Raw genomic sequence first — 15,738 nt, 5'->3', positions numbered from 1 at the left:
GAATACAACGATCTTCGATATGGTGAGAACTCAGGGGACCACTCCACATAGACCTTTTCGCATCACGCATGAATGCACAACTACCAAGGTATTACAGCTGGCTACCGGATCCGCAGAGCGAAGCGGTAGATGCGTTCCTACAACACTGGCCATCGGTAGGAGCATACGCTTTCCCACCCTTTTCCATGATAGCAAGGGTACTACACAAAATTCGGATGTCCAGAACATCGTTGATTCTAGTGACACCACTATGGAGAAGCCAAACGTGGTTCCCGGACCTATTGGCATTGTCACAGGACCATCCACTAGTATTACCAACTTTTCCAACGATTCTCACGAACCCGGGTGCGGAAACTCATCCACTAATAATGCAGGACCGTCTAGAATTAGCAGTCTGGACTCTTTCAGGGGATCTTGGACAGCCCCAGATCTATCGCAAACGACTAAAGACCTCCTATGGGATTCATGGGCTCCGGGTACATAACGGAGCTACATGGCAGCATGGAACGTTTGGGACAGCTGGTGTTTGGGACGGGGTCTCGATCCCTTTACAGCACCTGTCCCAGCCATATTAAATTTCCTTTCACACCTTTTCTCCGACGGGAAATCATACAGGTCGATTAATGTTACTCGCTCCGCTATCTCAGCGGCGCACATCCCTATCAATGGTACCCCAGTGGGACAAGACGCATTAGTGTGCAGACTTTTAAGGGGCATAAAATTAGCCAGGCCACCAGCTCCGAAATATCAACGTCTATGGGATGTGGTCATTCGTTTCATTAGGGACTGGCCTGACAACACGGCCTTGTCACTCAGACAATTGACAGCCAAACTCACCTTGTTGTTATGTTTAGTATCATTCCGCCGGGTTTCGGATGTTCGGGCATTCGACGTAGATGGGTTCTCTATAACCCCCGTCAGTGTTAAGTTTTTGATTTCACGCAGGACAAAGACGGATTCCAAGAGTCCTGCCCCTTTTTTCCGGCGGTTCCTCGTCTTTGTGTCGTCGATACACTACTCAGGTATGTTGAGGTCACGGTGCCCCTACGGGCTTCGGGATCCGGACAATTACTAATCTCATTCACCAAACCTCACAAACCGGTTACTACAACTACATTAGCCAGGTGGATAAGATGGTTACTATCGTTAGCGGGAATTGACACTAGTTTTGGGGCCCACTCAGGAAGGGGGGCAGCGGCATCTAGAGCCCTTATGACGGGAGCCTCTTTGACTGATATTTTGCGTACGGCGGATTGGACACGAGAAAGTACCTTCAGGGTATTTTATTTTCGCCAATCATCGCACGCGTCCTTTGCGTTTTTACCACAGCGTTAAAAATGCAAAATAGGAAGCCTCCTGTCATGTGATAAAATTGTAGATTATGCTAACGTAGTGTACAGATAATCTTAATTTTAATAATGACAGGAGGCGAGTATTTTCCCTCCACTTGCTCTCCCGCCCTATACTCTTGGGGGGACGCTAGGGTGTCCACTGGTAAGTATTACTCGAGGGACACATACAGTAGAAGACGGTAAAAACGAAACCAAAGGACATTTGACATGACGATAGCTTATTGACATAACATTCTCAGACTATTATTGTATCATACGGTAGACTCAGGTTACATTATTCCACAATAAAATGTTTTACAGTAATTTTCATGTGGACAGCTTAAAGAAGATGTGGTGTATGGCCAACAGTTGTTTTCCACAACCTTTCACTTGTTTCTATGTTTTTCAGCTTGACATCACACGGTTAACATCGCACGATAAAGCGGACACCGTTTCCAAGTATTCACAGTTTATACCACAAGTTATCAAGTTCTACTGTTCAAGTTCTTCAACACAGCTTCGGAAGTTTTTCTCCAGACATGGATACATCAAAGAAAGAGGAAATGGAGAGTCTGTCAGAGACTTATATGCTATATGTGCTGGACTCTGATTGGTTAAAACTTTTTTCATTTGATTGATTGACTTGTGCTGCTGGAGGCATAAAGTAAAGAAAGTTTATGCAAAATACTCGCCTCCTGTCATTATTAAAATTAAGATTATCTGTACACTACGTTAGCATAATCTACAATTATATTGTTCTCTGTACTCCTTAATCATGGTTTGTTGACCTTTTACTCTGATTTGTCCTATACCTGGCCTTGGCTACCTCAATAACCATTCTTACGTTAAACCTCTGTAACGCCTGGCAATATGGACTATAGCACTGTCTGGTTTATATTAGGGTCTGTGTGTTTTGGGTCCCTTACATATATTGCAGCCTTCTCCTCTCCGTGTCCTGTCTGTATGTTGTATGTTTGCACTGTGTCTGTATCTGTGTATGGCAAAAAGTCCTCATATTACAGATCCCTTCACTAGATAGGCTTAAATGTATAGATAGAAAAAATCATATTTCATGTATTTCTCTAATCAACCAATAGGTGGGTGTCTCACTGCAGTTCTCACACAAAGCATTTCTGTAAACATGTAAAACCGCTTACAGCTGCCAAGTTTCAAGCGTTATTATACTGAGGAAAACCCTGTTTAGGATCACGTGGAGGAAGAGAATTGCCTGAACATTTATTGTTGCTGCAATGGAGCTGGGACTCACAGGGACATTACTTCTCGTCTCCGTTATAACTCTTCTGTTTTACCTTGTGATATGGAGAGACAAAAAGAAACAAGGGAACCTGCCCCCGGGACCCACACCACTTCCCTTGTTGGGCAATATGCTGGATCTTAACCCTTCAGAAGCTCCTCGCTCTATACTCCAGGTGAGAATGGGTATCAGCCAACAACAAGAGATGTGAATGCATGGAATAGCCTCCCAGTAGAGGTGGTAAAGACTAACAAATCAGACGAGTTGAATGATCTTATTATAGACACACTATAATCTAGTGAATATTTGATAGAGTCCTAACGTCAACATCTGAGGAAAGGGTTTTAGGGGTGATTATTTCTGATGACTTAAAGGTAGGCAGACAATGTAATAGAGCAGCAGGAAATGCTAGCAGAATGCTTGGTTGTATAGGGAGAGGTATTAGCAGTAGAAAGAGGGAAGTGCTCATGCCATTGTACAGAACACTGGTGAGACCTCACTTGGAGTATTGTACGCAGTACTGGAGACCCTATCTTCAGATGGATATTGATACTTTAGAGAGAGCTACTAAACTGGTTCATGGATTGGAGGATAAAACTTACCGGGAAAGGTTAAAGGATCTTAACATGTATAGCTTGGAGGAAAGACGAGCAGGGGGGATATGATAGAAACATTTAAATAAATAAAGGGAATCAACACAGTAGGAGGAAACTATATTTCAAAGAAGAAAAACTACCACAACAAGAGGACATAGTCTTAAATTAGAGGGGCAAAGGTTTAAAAATAATATCCAGAAGTATTACTTTACTGAGAGGGTAGTGGATGCATGGAATAGCCTTCCAGCTGAAGTGGTAGAGGTTAACACAGTAAAGGAGTTTAAGCATGTGTGGGATAGGCATAAGGCTATCCTAACTATAAGATAAGGCCAGAGACTAATGAAAGTATTTAGAAAACTGGGCAGACTAGATGGGCCGAATGGTTCTTATAAAGCCAGGGACTAATGAAAGTATTTAGAAAATTGAGCAGACTAGATGGGACGAATGGTTCTTATCTGCCGTCACATTCTATGTTTCTATGTTTCAGTTTAAAAATCATATTTTGTATTTTGATGTTAAAGTCCAAATAAGAAAAGCAACGTGGAAAAATCATTAAGGCAATTTTGTTTAATAACATCCATTTCAATCTTATGATTATTTTTAACGGTAGCTGGTTAGCACTTCACATATTAGGAATGGGGCAAGTCATGCATTTTTCATGTGTAATATAATCCTGGTCTAAAAACACAGAAGGAAAGAATGAGAGTGACAGAGAGACATACTGAAGGTTTACAGAGGTAAAGGATAGATCTAGCGCATCCAGTTCATGAAATTCTTAGATTTATGAAATTAAAGTTTGTTATTCAGCCCTGGGGCTCTTGTGAAAAAAACAAAAAACATGCACTGGAAGGAAACTCTGATTAGTTATTAATATAGCAGATGTTTAAAAGACTTGAACGCGGTGGACAATCTATTGTCGGCGGAATGACTTCATCCATAAATAAAAGTATTTTCAAGATGGTTGAAATCCATGCATGTGGTGGTTTGCCACATTAGAATTACATCTACTGCAAAAGATTTGAAAACAAGAAATCAGACAAGCCAAAAGGGCCCAAAAATTGGCTAATCAGTCTACTGGAAATTCTATACCTATTATAATTATGTGTATATTTTGCAGTAAACTAACAGGCAAATTGTCCCGCTTTTTGGTTCACAGATCAATTGAGAAAAAATAATTAATATAAGGAAAAAGAACAGAAGGCAAATTAAACTATATTCATATAAAGTTGTTAAATATGTTATAAATCTAGATTTATTTATTTTTTTACCTCTACTACTTTTTTCCTTTTATTGATCACTTCTTACTAGATCTGGGAATAAAATCATTAATTTAGTGACTGCCCCCTAACCATCACTTTTTTTTCCCATCAATCATTTTTTTTAGTGCCACGGATGGAACTCTGAACCGCAAATTAAATGAAGATGCTTGTCCATTGCCTAAGTCGCTTGTTTCATGGTTCCATATGAAGGTTTGGAAATTGTGAATTTGGACGATCACCCGATTGGCCCAAATTTGGACAAATTGCAGTTTGTAACAAAATGATTCTCCAAGTCTAATATGGATAAAATAAATATCTGAACATTCAAAGTCAGATTATTTATATACCAACATTATGACAGATTATGTATATACTAACTTTATGACAGAATACAAATATGAAAAGTGTATACATTATGTAATATCATGCAATATATATCGATTATATATGTGCAGCATTACATATATGGAGTTCATTTTGGGATGTGCTTGTTCTGGTTTTCTTTGCAGACAATTTTTTACTTTTGGGTAAAACAGGAGGTATGTGTAGCGCCGCAATAGTCCTTATTTGGGGATATGTAACGACAAAAAAACAGAAGGAACTAATAGTGTAGTATAAGAGCTCCTCCACTATCCTGAAAAAAACTGCTGTTTTATCTGTTTCTCTGGTTCGATACAGCCAAACTGCAAGAGGGGTTTGCTTCCTAACCTACCTGACAAGCCAAGCAGTGACTAGCAAGTTACGGGAGCTTGCCTACCTCACCGTGACTAATGTGGCCTGGTGTGTAACATGCAGGGGAGCGCTCTGAGGCATCTATCCTGCAAATCCTCATTACTCCCCATCCCCTTGGACCCCGGTCCACACCCAAGGGACTACTGGGGCCCAACAAGACGAGGTCACCCAGGAGGAGGAACCCTGCTCCAAATTACCCAACATGGATGGCACCACATGTATCTCTAACCTCAGAGAAGCATGCCTTGACTTGGAGACCAGGCTCAAGGTCCTATTCAACGAATTCTGGAAGCATCTGGGGGGCAGAGCCAGTAAGTGCCATCAAAGCAATGCCCCACATGGGTCTCAAGCCCAACACTGCCAGCAACCCCTGCTGTGCCCTCAAAGAAGGAGAATGGCACCAAGACACAGGCACCCTCAAACATGGCAGAGGTGCTCAGGCAGGCGCGACATCAGAGAAGCCAAGTGCAACTCACCAACCTCTCAGCTCGTTAAGATGCTCTATGCAGCTTTACTTCAAGTGCCTGATGGGAACACAGCTGGATCCATCTGAAGGTCCTGTGGCCCATGCACGTGCTCTCACTCCTGACAACTGCAGGGCTGACCCCAGTCTATAACATGCCCCAGAGTGGATTGGATAACCAGGACTGGAACTACTGCCACAGGAATTACTCCCCCACTGAAGCCTTTTTTGTTTTTTTTTATTCATCTTTAAACACTCAACACATGGTATCACATATATAGTTTGTATGGCTTTATCTAACTTAATAGAGGTAGTTAACATTGTTGGTTGTGTGAAGTCCAAGTTATTGACCAGGGGGCCCCTTGGGGTGTCATGTGACTAATTTTCTTTGTGTCTAGGACATATTTACCTGTTTGCTCACCTAGTCTGTGTATGTATACGCATGGTGTTCATTATATTAATATGTGCTCTTGTATATGCTGTCATGGCATTGCAATCATGTTTGTGTTATTGTTATCTTATACACAACAAAAATAAAGAATTTTAAAAAATAGAATTAAAAAAATAAAATTAAAAACTATAGTTAGTATAAAATAAGATTAAAAATGTGCACTCACACTTTTATGGAGCTTCAATGCAGCTCCAACTTATGCGCTTGGGAGAAATGATCCCTGCCTCAGGATAAAGTGCGTGCTCATTCTTTGTATGATCGTGGTTGTAGGAGGTATCCTCATAGGAATAAAATAGAAAAAATTCTTAGTATAGTATAGTATATTGAGCTTTGGAGCAGGGGTAGATATAAAATGTGCACTCACATGTAATGGAGCTGTAGGTTTGGCTTAAAATTTAGCGTGTGAAGTGGTATGATCCCCACTCAGGGATATACATGTAGTCAATCTTTTTTACGTGGATATATATGGAAAAGAACAAACAAAACCACAATAGTGTACACTGTAAATATGAAGTGTAATGCGCAAAAAAAACTATAAATAATATTGTGCTTGTTACATATCCCCAAAGAAGGACTATTTAGGTGCTACACCTGCCTCCTGTTTTACCCATCTTTTAACCAGACAAGAGAGACTCCGCACCTATTGTTTGAGCTGCCATTGGACTATAATCATCTTACATAAGCGCTGAATTATAGTTGTGTGTTATTTTTTACTTTTGCTTTCAAAACCTTAAATAATACAACTCAGACCTGTATGTGCTTCCCTCCAAAGCTGAGTGAGAAGTACGGACCCGTGTACACACTTTATTTTTTTGGTCAGCGTATCGTAATACTCATCGGATGCGACACTATAAGAGAAGCTCTGGAAGAGCATGGCGATGCAATAAGTGACAGAGGGAGAATAGACGTGATTAGTATTCTGTTTAAGGAAAGTGGTAAGAATCAAAAAAAAGCATTTATCTGTAAATCATGTTAAGCAGAAATTAAAACAAAAGATTTAAAACAATATCAAGGTGATATAAAAATATAAAATTGTACTTGTTAATCACAGTGGAAGGATGTGCAATGGAGGCAATTTACCTATACCATTATCAATAGAATATTATTATTATTAGATATTCCAGCTATTAAAGACTCAATGGAACACAAGGCATGCTAATAGAGTGTATAGAGAGGTACCTTGTAGCATATATTTACAGTCTATAGGAATATATGCATCTCTAATGGAAGTGTTATGTACTTACATAGTTACATGGGCTGAAAAAAAGACTTAGGTCCATCAAGTTCTGTCTTACTGTTTGTGATCCAAAAGTAGGAGAAAAGCCCAGTGTGAAGTAATTTACAATTTTGCTACAAATTGGGGAAAAATGTCCATTGTGGATCCAACACTGCGGTCACATTTATTCTTCGCTCAACAAAAACAAACTTGTGTATTTAGTACAAAAAAATATTAAAATCTGAAATTCAAGATTGGAAATAGGAACACAAGTCATTGATTTGGCTTTTATTTGCTGTCAAAGTCCGTTTCTAAGTGTAATTAGATAAAAGGTGAAACGGGGACAGATAACGGTGAGAAACACCTCATGTTATCTTAAAGTTAATCTTTTTCCTAAATCTATAGTTACTGACCTTTGAAATGAACAAATAATGAAAATAATAGAATGACTATTAATTAAGAAATTCCCAAAAGTTTAGAAAGAAACCAAATCAGCCTCAATCATCATAAATACATAAATCAAAGTAAGTAACTTAATAAAAGCTATCTAAAAAAACATGATATTTTAATCACAGTTTTGATTGTCTTTAATTATGATTGCAGGAATTATAATGACAAATGGGGAGACATGGAAGACGATGCGTCGATTCTCTCTCATGACTTTGAGGAATTTTGGAATGGGGAAGAGGAGCATTGAGGAGAGAATCCAAGAGGAGGCTCAACTGCTTGCAGAAGAATTTAGAAAGTGCAAAGGTTGGTGACAACATTGTGTAAAAAAAATAATAATAATTTAATAATATCTAGCAGGATTTTATTTGGTTGAATTCTACTATATAAATCAGAATGCTTCACTAAATACCAAAGACAGACTGGCGTTGTGGAATGACGTATTGTAAATGGAGCCTTGTAGCCTCTTGCTTCTCTTGCAGAGCCCGTCTTGGAGAAGCAACAAAAATCCGCCTAAAGGCACATCATTTAAATCAATACATTTGCTATAACAATAGTTACATTAACTGTGTATATTTAATTGAAGATGACCAGCCGCATGTTGTGTTGTTGCAGAGACTATTTAGATGTAAATGTGGTATTTACATGTAGCATTCACTTAAATGTATATTTTCATATTATAGTGTGACTCATATATTACCTGGTTAGAGCAGATGTAACATCACTGAAGTAAAACAGGGAAGGGGGCGGGGCCTGATCACAGAGCAGAGCAGACGCAAGTTACAACAGCTCCCGCATCTTACCACAAATCTTGCTAATTTTTAGAGAGCTAAGGCTGCAACTCAACATATTTTGGCTGATAACTGACAGGGGACTTCATGACCTCACGACGCTACCACACAAGTGGATTTTCAAACTTCAACAAATCTGGGGTCTAGAGGCATGGTTGGCATGGGCAGACAGCCACTCTCCCGCCACCACAACTCATTGCGGATCCCATCTTGGGCCCCCGTGCCGCCCCCTTTGGACCGGTGGGGGCTATCCCTATCCCCACCGACCTGGCACACGCACTGCCATTGGCTCCTGCTGCCCACTGTAGCTCAGGCTCAGATTGTACTGGGCCCAGCTAAAGGTTGGCACAAACTGACCAATCAGTGTCTGCACCCAAGCTGTCCTTACTTATGCGACTGGACCTAATATTTAACTGATTTTGGGAGAAACTCGAGCAGCGCACTATTCAGCTACGGGGATATGAGGTGGAACCTGTCTCTGGCAAAGTATTTAGCCCTGCTCCCATTACTCATGCCCTCCGAGGCATCGACCACAACGCCGGAAGACCAGCCGCTGCTGGCGACAGATGAACATCAGGGCCCCTACAGGGAGAAACCTGGTCTCACAGAGCTCCCGAGTCTGTGGAAAATTAATGCCGACCTTATAGAAGGTCTGGGACTGGGAAGAGGCACTTCTCCGCCCACGACTCGCCATCACTCTCCGGTGCCTTCAAGCACCCGCTCTCATTCTGCCCAGCATGGGATTCGGCTGACACTGTGTCCCGAGAACTGTGCCCAATATAACACCCAAAGAGAATCTTGCTGTGATGGTGGAGTACCAGCTAAGCCACTCAAGTTGACTCTAACGTTTTGATATTCATTTACAGTAGCCTATTTAGCAGTCATTCCTATTTAGAGGCTATTGTCCCACTAATCCACTTAAATTACATTGCGTAAATAAGGCTGCATTATAATGATTGGAATACCGGCATGCACACCACTTGCTTAGCATACTAATTTGCGGGCCCTCTGTGCAGTTTATATGCGTGGCATCATAGTCACTCTGGTATTACCACATGCTGCTAGTGACCACAGCTCCTACTCCACGGGCCATACTCCCTTGTGTATCTTTATCTTTTATTTTCACTGTAAATATGTGTGTTCTGCAAAATCGAAAAACATGCGTTTCTAGGTAGAGGTGCTGCCATAATGAACAAAATATATACAAAATACAGATTAAAGAAACAGCTAAAAAAAATAAACAAATATGGGGAATCATTTCTGCCATATGGCCATATTGTGTTAAGCCCACCACCATATCACAGTACCCCAATATCAATGGGCCCGACACTAATTTTAATATTAGAGAATAACTGCAATACTTACTGCTTAAACTGTTTCCAGAGTCTCTCCTTAAATGTATGCTGTCCTGTGGTCACCTTCAAAGGGGCACCTGTAGTGGATGGGTGGGGTGTTCAGTCCTAAAGAATTTGGATTCCAAATATACATAGAAAAATGGGGAATTGGGGCCACACCCAGAACATGCCTTTCTAAGTAATGGTAAAGACCAACAACCCTGGTTTGAACCCTGGTCAGTCAACTTTACCAGTAAGTATCCTTGAGCAAGACACTTAATGACATATATCCACCTACCTCAACTCCTGATAGATTGCAAACTTGTTACTGTGAAATATGCTATGTCCTATATACATGCTAATATTATTAGTTATTAAAAAATATTTTTGTTGTAATAAATACTGCAAGTTTTCTAAGAAATGTCTATTTTTGAAGACTAGCTTATTCAGAGCAGTTAAAAAATGAGAAGTGAAACTGAACACCTGTCTGTAGAAAAAATGTTGGAAAGTTTGACAAATCTGTGTCACTTAAAAAAAATGGCATATATTTAAAAAATGACAGTTCAGGCCCAATAAAAGTAACAGATTTCACACATTGCATCAAAAATCTGTGACTCTTTGATAAATCGATAACAAGTACATTAACGAATAAAGACCCAGACACTGAATGGGTACAAGGGTAAGGCTGAAACCTACTGGCTAAGAGGCACACTTAAAAACATATATATAGCGCAGTGGTTTTAAACTGCAAAACCCCCTGCTCTACCCTGGGAAGAGCAAGGGAATCAAATTATTAGCCTTAGAAAGCAGCTATAAATAGTAAGGGCTATAGATCGATAGTCCTAAATAACAAACAGCCAGGAAAAATTGTAAAAAGGTATCTCCACTAAACAACTGCTTTGGACCAAGTGGAAATACAAGTCCTAGAGAGAGCTCTCGATGTAGGCGTAATATAACTTGGAGGTAAAAATGTGTAAGGGTGAAAGAGTAAATGGTATTGGTATTAATTACATCATTCTCATAACAGACACTCCGTTTGACCCAATCCATCTGCTGGGACAAGCCGTATCCAATGTCATCTGCTCTGTGGTCTTTGGAGAGAGATTTGACTACGAAGATGAGAATTTCAAAACCCTTCTATCAAATATTAGAGAAATCTTCAGATTGATGAATTCGAGGACCGGACAGGTGATATCTGTCACATTGGGGACATTGGAAAACAGGTTGCTGTTAGTGATATGCAAATGATTAATCAAAAAGTAAAACAGATGACAATCAGTGATTTTAAAAAATATTGTTGGGGACTGAGATGAACTAATAGAATGTACCTTAAAAAAGTAATACAAAGGAATTTACTTACTTGATTGCACAACCTTTCTTATGTCATATCTTCCCAATATATTCTTCAACAAATGCAAAAATAAAAGGAGGAAGTAAAATCCAAACCAAACAAAATAATGTAATAAAGCTTTAAATAGCACTTTCACGCATAGCAGCTATTTCATTCAGTATTTGGCAGAATGCACTGCAAGTAGATTGTTCTCCTTTTTCGTTTTCTTCTTAGTTTGCATAATATGCAATTGTTTTACAGATCCTTCAAATATTCCCAAATGTGCTCAGACACATCCCTGGTCCACACCAGGGATTCTTTGCCAATTTTGACAAACTACGACAGTTTGTGAAGGACATGGTGCAATCTCATCGAGAGACGCTGGACACAAATTGCCCACGTGACTTCATAGACAGCTTCCTGATAAGGATGGAGGAGGTAGTATCATAAAATGCATGAATGGTGCAAATCTAGGAATAATGAAACAAGTAAATGCTTGACAAAAAGTTTGAACTGTGTTCCAGGAAAAAAATAATTGCAATACAGAATTTCATGAGGATAATTTATTGGGAACAATAAGAGATTTGTTCTTTGCTGGGACAGAGACTTCAAGCGTGACTCTGCGATATGGATTCCTAATTCTTCTCAAGTATCCAGAGATACAAGGTATCATTATCAATTAATACCACTGCCTGTGATATGTATAAAAAAACACTCTGTTCATAGGACCAAGTACTCATCAGCAACACAGTGTTACCTTCACAGCCGGGGTATATACAGTGGGAAAATCCACATTGAAAATAAATTAAATTGGTAAAACCTTACAAATGTAGGAATTATAAATAAACACTTTATTTTTTATTTCATACATGTGTTTCCGTTTGCATTTCAATTCAGAGAAGATCCACCGGGAAATTGACGATATAATAGGTCAAGATCGATGCCCATCAGTGGAAGACAGGAGTAAGATGCCGTATACTGATGCTGTAATTCACGAAATTCAACGATTTGCTGACATTATCCCTCTTGTGCTGGCCCATGCAACCACCAAAGACATAACCTTCAAGGGATACGATCTTCAGAAGGTCTTCAATATCAAATAATTTTCATAAAAATAACATGTAAACATTTTAAACATAGCTTGTATATACTGCTTTGTGTTTATATACATATACCAGATGCCAAATTACCAGAGTATTGCACATGAGCCGCGTGCGTCTCAATCTCCTCTTCTGAGCGGGCCACGTGCACTGACTGAAATGAGCGGTTACGTGACTTGCCTGGCATTAGGAGCGCGGCTCGTGTCACGAGCGCGCTCTTAAAGGGGCAGTGGGGGCCAAAAGTAGAATCAGGCTGCCATTGGCCCACGTCATTCCGCTATTCCCACATATGCAAGTTTTGGGGGCGTAGGCATGGCGTGGGCCAATCAAATGTTAGTTAAGGATATTTAAACTTCTCTAGCCCTATCCACTTTGCCCTATCGTGGTTTCTGTTTCAGTACCCCATAGTGCATTCCTTGATCTATTGTATTTATTTTGGTATTGACCTTGGCTTTGTATCTGACTCTGAGTTTATCTTCAACCCTGTACCTGACCTGTTTGCCCGTCTGACTGATTACCGTGTACCTGACTGGCTATTTCCTGTTTTTGCAGTCTCTCCGTTACCCTGACCTCAGCTCATCTCTGATTACACTTTATCTCTGTCTGACGTTTAGTCCGGCCATTCTAAGACCCGGTATGAGTTTTATCCTAGTCTTGTCCCTTGCTATCCAAAACTCTGCGTGTTGGGGTAATACACCGTGACAATTTCAAAGACATGCTTTCAAGAGTTTTCCTCTCTTGCTCAGGTCTGAAGCAGTATATATATATTTATGTAACATTTTATGCCTATTACAGAAAAAAATTATTAATTGTTTGTAATCACCGAAGGGCATAAATATATTGTCCTTATATGACCCATAAAACTCAATTGAAATAGGGCAGTAAACTTGATTAGGGATTGACATATAAACATTTTACATTTTACAATTTTACTATGATTGAATGTCTGCCCTTAAATTTCATTAAACTTAAAGGGACACTCCAGGCACCCAGACCGCTTCTGCCCATTGGGGTGGTCTGGGTGTCAACTCCCACTACCCTTAACCCTGCAAGGGTTAAGTCCTCCTCTAGTGGCTGTCTATCAGACAGCTACTAGATGGACTTCTGTGTTCTTAGACCTCGAAAAGTGTTTTATACGAAGCTGGACGTCCTCACACTATGTGAGCATTATTCAATACTTTCCTATGGAGATTTCCAGCGTCGCCGAAATCCCCATAGGAAAGCATTGTATAATGCTTTCCTATGGGGAGGTCTAATGCGCGTGCGCGGCCATTGCTGCGCATGCGCATTAGGTCTCCCCGCCGGCTGACGTCGGCGGTGGGGAAGAGTAGGCGGAACCTGACCAGCGCCGAGGGACATTGGCGCTGGACTCCGGTAAGTTACCAAAGGGGTTTCAACCCCTTCAGCAACTTGGGATGTTGGGTGGGAGGGAAAGGGGCACTCCAGGTTCCTGCAGTGCCAGGAAAACAAATATGTTTTTCTGGCACTGGAGAATCCCTTTAATTGTTTGTTGAAATAAAACCATTGACACTTTATTTGAATTATTTTAGGGCACTGTGGTTTTACTAGTTCTGACCTCTGTTCTGAAGGATCCTAAATACTTTAAAAACCCTCTACAATTCGACCCTGGTCATTTTCTGGATGAGAATGGCTGCGTTAAGAAGAATGGTGCCTTCATACCATTTTCAGCAGGTGGTAACATTAATATTCAGGTTTATGGAATTTTAGTTTCACCAGTGACTAACAAATCTTTCTCCTTAATCTTGTGCTCTCTCTGTCTTCAGGTAAACGTGCGTGTGTTGGGGAGGGTTTGGCCCGCATGGAGCTTTTCCTCTTTTTCACGACCATCTTGCAAAATTTCATCCTTAAACCAACAGTGGATAAAGAAGACATTGAAATCACTCCTGAGCCAAACACCAACGCTTCAAGACCTCGTGCTTACCAAATGTATGCTGTCCCTCGTTCTGAATCCTAAATGACATCCTCAATCTCGTTATATCCTTAGGTAGCCACTCCTACTTACTACTACTGTGTCCATGTTGATGACAAACAAATACAATGTGACACAAGACTAAGAACAGCGACGATTGTTACTATGTCATATAAACGCAGCAGAGTTATCTTTTGTCCCATGTGTACATGTTATACTTCTTGTAATGGTTAACCACCAGCTTTTCTGTTATTGTGAAACAACTGTGGAAGCTGTTTGTTCTCTTTGAAGAATAAACAATAATCATTCTGGGGAATAGTCCTTGGGAACAGAGTGGCATGGGAACCGGGCATTGTCAAAACCCATTCTAATGGTAATTCCTCAGAAATAATAAATAGGACTTCTATCTCCAACCACTGGAAGCTCCGATGGATATCTTCCGACAATTTAACAGACAGTGGGTAAATTCAGGCAAAATCTGATTTAATTTTAACACCAATGATGGACAACAATTTTTGGGTCAAAATAAACCTTAATTATCCGTCATATGTTCTGTGTCATTGCTTGTTTTCTGTGTGTGTTATTATGCAAATGACTGAGATACATTCAAGGTTTGAACAATCTTAGTTTATCTTGCATTTTTACTTTCTCCTGCAAAAAATAATAATATGACCACTGCAATCCATTCTGGAAAGTAACATGTAATGTCAGTATATATAACAGTATATTATATAATGACAAAATGACAATGGTCCTTAAAAACAGGCAGTAAGATAAATGCAAATTATTACCAGAAAAAAATACTTTAAAGAAACGTTACAAGAACCATAACTACTACAGCTTCACTGCAGGGCTTAGCTCCTTGCAAGAGGTTCTGGCAGCAGGGAGATCATGGCGGGTGTGTGTAGCAGACCCCAGGAAAGCTGATAAACCATGGAAAAAGACAAATCACAGACTTTTATGTTAAGGAACCTACTTGCTTGTGTCTCTATATGTATAATATATGTTAAAATGTCCGTGTGGCTCCCTTTATATAGGTCGAATCACGAGGTGTTTACATATGCGATTTTCAGACCATGTGAGAAATATAAAAAAAAAGGTTTAGAAACCCGTTTCCCTCAATTTTAAAAATTCCCACAACCAGAACCAGGAAGGACTTTTCTTTTGTGCATTCAAATGTTGCAAGAGACAGAAGATTAGGGAATTTTAATAAAAAGTTAGGAAAGGAGGAGATAAAGTTAATTTTCAATTTTAATACTTTTAATCCCACGTGGGCATAAATAATGATTTGTATATCTGCCATTTTTAAAGTAAGGGAAAAGGGTTTCTCCTGTCTCCCCTCTTTTTTATGTGTTTTTTTTTTTAATGAGGTGTTTTTCTATTGGCAGCTTTTATAAGTTACAATAACAAACATGTTTTTGACTTTTAACAATAGTAATAATAACATTTCTTTTTTTTTCTTTTTTTCATTCCCTTCTTTTAAAATTTTCCTTCTTTCTACAG

General features: G+C 39.8%; 1 protein-coding gene across 1 annotated transcript; it reads left to right on the top strand.

The window, feature by feature from the left end:
• The first annotated feature begins 2,531 nt into the window (after positions 1 to 2,531).
• On the top strand, positions 2,532 to 14,578 carry LOC134572288 (cytochrome P450 2B1-like). The gene is made up of 9 exons (XM_063431167.1): positions 2,532 to 2,761; positions 6,860 to 7,022; positions 7,907 to 8,056; positions 10,903 to 11,063; positions 11,467 to 11,643; positions 11,730 to 11,871; positions 12,103 to 12,290; positions 13,856 to 13,997; positions 14,090 to 14,578. Exons 1-9 carry the CDS (start codon positions 2,582 to 2,584, stop codon positions 14,278 to 14,280), a joined length of 1,494 nt encoding a protein of 497 aa, XP_063287237.1. The 5' UTR covers positions 2,532 to 2,581; the 3' UTR covers positions 14,281 to 14,578.
• Positions 14,579 to 15,738: the final 1,160 nt, after the last annotated feature.

The sequence above is a fragment of the Pelobates fuscus genome, chromosome 9 (assembly GCF_036172605.1).
Source record: "Pelobates fuscus isolate aPelFus1 chromosome 9, aPelFus1.pri, whole genome shotgun sequence".
NCBI classification, from domain to species: Eukaryota; Metazoa; Chordata; class Amphibia; order Anura; family Pelobatidae; genus Pelobates; species Pelobates fuscus.
This window is presented reverse-complemented; position numbering and strand designations above follow the sequence as displayed.